The 5,397-nt window shown below is 23.7% G+C and overlaps 2 protein-coding genes across 6 annotated transcripts in view; one reads left to right on the top strand and one right to left on the bottom strand.

Moving 5' to 3' along the window:
- Positions 1-1,905: 1,905 nt before the first annotated feature.
- Positions 1,906-2,565, top strand: LOC102679265 (cytochrome c oxidase copper chaperone). Its single transcript, XM_006621732.2, has 2 exons — positions 1,906-2,150; positions 2,374-2,565. Exons 1-2 carry the CDS (start codon positions 2,032-2,034, stop codon positions 2,456-2,458), a joined length of 204 nt encoding a protein of 67 aa, XP_006621795.1. The 5' UTR covers positions 1,906-2,031; the 3' UTR covers positions 2,459-2,565.
- Positions 2,566-3,629: 1,064 nt separating this feature from the next.
- LOC102679389 (zinc finger-containing ubiquitin peptidase 1-like) overlaps positions 3,630-5,397 on the bottom strand; it is a 6,068-nt gene continuing 4,300 nt past the window's right edge. For 4 of the 5 annotated variants that reach the window (XM_031513408.1, XM_031513407.1, XM_031513410.1 and 1 more), the window contains exons 6-9: positions 5,020-5,397; positions 4,824-4,951; positions 4,513-4,736; positions 3,630-4,387 (exon numbers count right to left, since the gene is read on the bottom strand). In XM_031513408.1, coding sequence (XP_031369268.1) covers positions 4,343-4,387; positions 4,513-4,736; positions 4,824-4,951; positions 5,020-5,397 — 775 coding nt within the window. In that variant the 3' untranslated portion in view covers positions 3,630-4,342. The remainder of the gene's footprint in view (positions 4,388-4,512; positions 4,737-4,823; positions 4,952-5,019) is intronic. The other variant, XM_031513411.1, reaches the window with a different exon arrangement.

The raw sequence follows: 5,397 nt of genomic DNA, 5'->3' as shown, positions 1-5,397 counted from the left end.
AAATTATTATTTATTATATTGGATGATGAATGTTATTGAAATTTAGATTATATTGTTATAATTGTATATTTTTAAAAGAACTTCTTCGCGTATTATAAATATTCGAAAATGATTTGAAGCATATCAAAATTCAAAACAAAACATTTCTAAACACTACACTACAATGACTCATTGCGCCGTAAATTTGTATTATCATTCAAGGCAAGAAGAAAGAATATAAACAAAGGCCAAATTTTAGTCGCCATTATTACTTTTAGAAAGAAATTTTCAATCAATTTTTGCCAATTTTGTCAATTTGAAACGAAAAAATAATTATATTATATTCAAAATAGAAGTATAATTTCTTTAACCTTTTTTCAATTTCATCTTGATATTCTCAAGAAAGTATTTAATATATTTATAATATTAATGTATATAATATAATATTATATATATTAACTATGAATTATTTGTTAAATATATGTATATCAATTATATATTATTATCATAGTTTAATAAAAAAAACAATTGTATACATACGTATATTTTACAAATTGTTGAACGTTACCATGTTTCCAAAGCGCGGGATTAACTATTTGAAATGATTAAAAAACCGTCATGGCGTCCATATTCTAAATTGGCGTTTTATTTCTTCGAAATCATATATATTTGCGTTTAATTTATAATCTGTACAGAAAAAGACCGAAAATTTAATTTAATTATAAAAACTAAAGCCAATTAAAATAAAGAAAAACAATAAAAACAATAAATTTTATTACAAAAGTTTGAAAATATAATCGAATAATCAGATAACCGATTAACAAGACAAAAAAGTTCGAAATTATTTTAATTTTCTATTATAAAAATATTTAATAAATTATTAAATAAAAAATAACTAATGAAATAAAGATAATAATAATATATAAATACCTCAAAAAAGTAGCAATGGAAATATTACAAAGTTAACGAACACAACGACACTGATCGAAAATCTATATGTTATTCCCACGACGTTCGACACTACAATGACTCATTGCGCCGTAAATTTGGCGCGACACGGTTCCCCCTCTTTCCATCTGCGCAGTAAACCAAAATTCTCTACGCCGCGTCGTAGAAATTTTCTATATTAATAAATTATGAAAATGACATCAGATATTCAATAAAAATTTTTATGTTATATTAATTAATTAAATATAGAAAATTAAACAATGTTTTTCAATATATAATATATAATATATAATATATTTTAATTAAACAAAATATAACTTTAATTAACCGGAAACTTGATTAACCGGAAACTAATTAACGATTATCAAAGAATCAATCAATTATCGATTATATCGAATTATCGATTATATTTTTTTTTATAGAAATGAAAGAGAAACATATTATATACATTATTATATATATTTCAATATATATTATGTATATTTTTATCACATAATATATTACATATTATGTATATTTTTTAATATATTTTAATATACAAAATATAACTTCAATTAATTAGAAAATCGATTAACAATTACTTGTTAATCGATACTTAATTTCAATTAATCGAATTATCGATTATATAAGTTCTTTTTTTTTTTTAGAAATAAAAGAAATATTAGATGCGAATGATTTAATAAAATTCATATAAATGCAAAAATAATAAAATAAAAATACATATATATTAAAAATTCTTATAGAATTCTTATAGAATATATAAAAAGAACATATATAGAAGAAGAACATTTTTAGTATAAAGAATTTAAAAAAAAAACTTATTTTTAATACATAAATTATGTAATGCTATTTTGGTTAATTTTTATTTATACGAATTTGCCTATTTTTTCATTAAATCAATCATTAAATGAAGATTCTATTATACAATAATTATTTAAGTTATTTAGAAAGAAATGTTTTATCCATATCCATATTTTGAATTTCGTGAAAATGAATCTCATAGAGGCGCTGAAACTGGTGCAAATGCATTGAAAGCTTTAGGTATATGTTAACGTTTCTAATAAAACATTATATTGTACAAAATATTATCTTTCTTAAATAATAATGGGTATTATAAATGATAAACCAAACGTCAGTGCAGAATCAAAAGATGTGCAAAAATCTGATAAACCATTGAAACCTTGTTGTGCTTGTCCTGAAACGAAAAAAGCAAGAGATGATTGGTATGTTTATATTTTAAATATTTATAAACAATACAAAACAATAACAATATTTTTGCTTAAAAAATATCTTTAATTCATAAATTTTTAAAATTACGAATACAATAATTTTTAATGAAATCTATTATATTAAATTAATTTGCTCTACGAATCAATACATAACCTTATCTCAAAATATATATTCTATTACAAATATTTTCAAATAAAGTTTTAATTTTTTTTTCAGTATTATTACTAAAGGTGAAGAAAACTGCAGGGATTTAATAGAAGAACATAAAACTTGTATGCGATCACTAGGATTTAACATATAAATAAATATATAAATATTTATTACTGTAGATGATGTAACAAATTCTCAGGTTATATTTTGTTTGTAGAAACAAACTTTGTATTTGAATAAATAATATTTAATTTATACGAATGATATAATATTTTTTTTAACAATGATAATATTAATATTAAATATTTAATTTAGAAAAAAATAAATTATTTTGTTTGTATCAAATGTATTTTTTATTTAAATTTCCCTACCTTCACACATATAAGTTTTTATATTGAGATGAAAAAAATATTCTGTTTTTTAAATGGTATAAAACAATCACACATAAATTGGGAATTCTAACACAAAGCATATATTTTAATTTGACATGTGAATAATTTGAAGTTTTTTTACACTTGCTTAACAATTCCATAATTTGCTTTGCCTGAACATTCCAAAATGTTGAACATATTCTTAATCAATATATGATGAATTTAATGCAAGTAATAATTGTCATTTTCTTGTCAATCATATTTTATATGATCTTAATAAATAGAAAGACAAATATTTATCCAATTAGTGCCTTTTATATGTAACATTCATTTATGTAAAAATAATAAAACAATAATAATAATTTTTAATAATATTTTCCACAATAACAAATATCAAACTTCTTAATGATTTTCAATATTTTTTCCAACTATAATAAATAGAAGTTGTGTATATTGATATAATTTACAGTAAATATAATAAATATCATAATAATAATAATAATAATAATAACAATAATATTAATGATTATAATTATAAGAATAAAAATAATATAACTTTTAATTATGTTATATAAATAACAAGGAAATGGACTATCTGATCTTTTTCTCTCTCAACATTGTGTTTAACTTACATGTTAAGGTATGGATAAGTCTTAAAGTAATCCAATAATTAAATACATTATTCATAAATAGTATGAAAGTAGTTGTACTTTATGTATGAGTGAATGAAGTGTAATATAACGAAGAATGTGTGCACATATGTGTATATGTATATAGATAAATGTATATATAATATATGGAAATATGTTGTTTATTCTTGTAGACACCCCAAAAACTATGTAAAAACAACAATAATAAAAATTTATTTGAGAATAATTTTTTTAGAATGATTTATAAAATTCATTATATATAACGCGAATTGTGATATATCGTTATTATTGATACTTATACTGACTAAAAATTGACAATATTGTGACAATAATGTTTATTAAAAATGTAAAATACAAGTGAAAGAAGTTAAAACATGGACAATGCTTTTTTTAATGATCATATGGAGTGTCTTCAAAAATATTAAGAATCGGTGATTAGCATTAAATTGTTAACAGCATCACAGCTACGAAAGAGTCTCATTTTTCAAGCTCTGCCATGGCTTTTTTCGCTGATGCAACCGATCGGCATAAGTCGATTGATCAATTAAAAATTAGCACAACCTGTTCGGTGCGACGAAAATTGAGCAGAACATTATTTAGACCAAAAAATTTCAATCGATTTTATCTTTGAACATACATCCTGATTATAATTTTTTCTCAAGCACACATCAAAGTACAATATTTTTAATGCTGATAAAAAAAATTAATTTTCGCAATATACAGATTTTTTTTTTAAAAATTGTAAATTTATAAGTTCATCGATTTTAACTCCAAAATTCTGAACCGCGACGCAGGCTTAAATACACGTGATTTGAGAAACCGACATACGACGGCGAAAATATGCAAGAATATATTGTTAAATAATATTTTTGCAACTACTATGGTGGAGCAAATCCCCTATTAATAAAACCTAGAACATTGCGGTCATGTAACTTTAAGGATGCCGGACAAAATTGGTTTCAGGCAGTCTATCGTCTTTCCAAAAGATTTAATTTCTTTTCGAGCCAGTAAGTCTCACCTATCTTGTGGTACACGAATTAAACGTAACACTTTGCTTTCCTGAAATTATAGAAATATGATAAATAATATAAAAATGTAATTAAAAATATAGATATATAAAATAAAGATACATAAAATAAGAACAATAAATAAATTTTAGAAAAATTTTAAATAAGAGAAATTACATGATATTCTAAGTCAGTTTCCATGATACCGGTAACAGCAACAACTTGATACTGTCTTGCTTTCATCGCTGCAATCGATTTTCGCACCAAACGCATTGCACCGAGTGCACTACTTGTATTGTTAAATTGTGCCATTTGTGCTGGGCTATGGCTTGGATCGAGTACTAACATTGTTATTGAACCATCTCTTAATTGTTCTACTCCTATTATTGTTCTACTATGACCTGAATGAGAATAATATTTAATTTCTTTTCTTATTTTATTTTTTTTTCATATTTTTAATTCTTTTTTTTTTTCACATAAGTATTTACCTTGATGCTGTAAATAAAGAGGTGGTTTAAAATCATCACAACGTTGGAAGTATTGTAAAACCCAATTAAACATTTCAGGATGTCCACCATCAGAATTAGTTGGTGTATAAAAATCTATTAACTGACATCTAAAATGAAAATATTATATATAATGTGATTCTGATAGAGAAATATGAATGAAAATTAAAAAACATACTTTATTCTCAAACTAGATAATAATATGACTACTTCTGTAGGACCAATCCATTTTCTAGTATTCACCAATTTTCCTCCCAATTGTTCTGCTCCTTGGGTATCAAAACCTTGAGCCCAAGCCCACTCTATCATTTTCTGAAGTCTAGAGATCGACGGTATTGAACTTCGTAATGGATTCTTGGTAGAACTACCACTATCCAAACCAGAATTCCATGCTTTATAAACTAACTCATTATACCCTGTATGTTGTAAAAGTGATGAAATTAACATTTGTAAATTTCTGTAACCACATCCCCATCCTTTGTCTCCATAAGTGGTAGCATAATGATCTACAGTAGAACACATCCAGGTGCTTAATACATTACTACATGCTTGACTG

This window comes from Apis dorsata, unplaced genomic scaffold (genome assembly GCF_000469605.1).
Source record: "Apis dorsata unplaced genomic scaffold, Apis dorsata 1.3 scaffold_634, whole genome shotgun sequence".
NCBI classification, from domain to species: domain Eukaryota; kingdom Metazoa; phylum Arthropoda; class Insecta; order Hymenoptera; family Apidae; genus Apis; species Apis dorsata.
The sequence above is the reverse complement of the archived record's forward strand: the minus strand, read 5'-3'. Positions and strand labels throughout refer to the sequence as shown.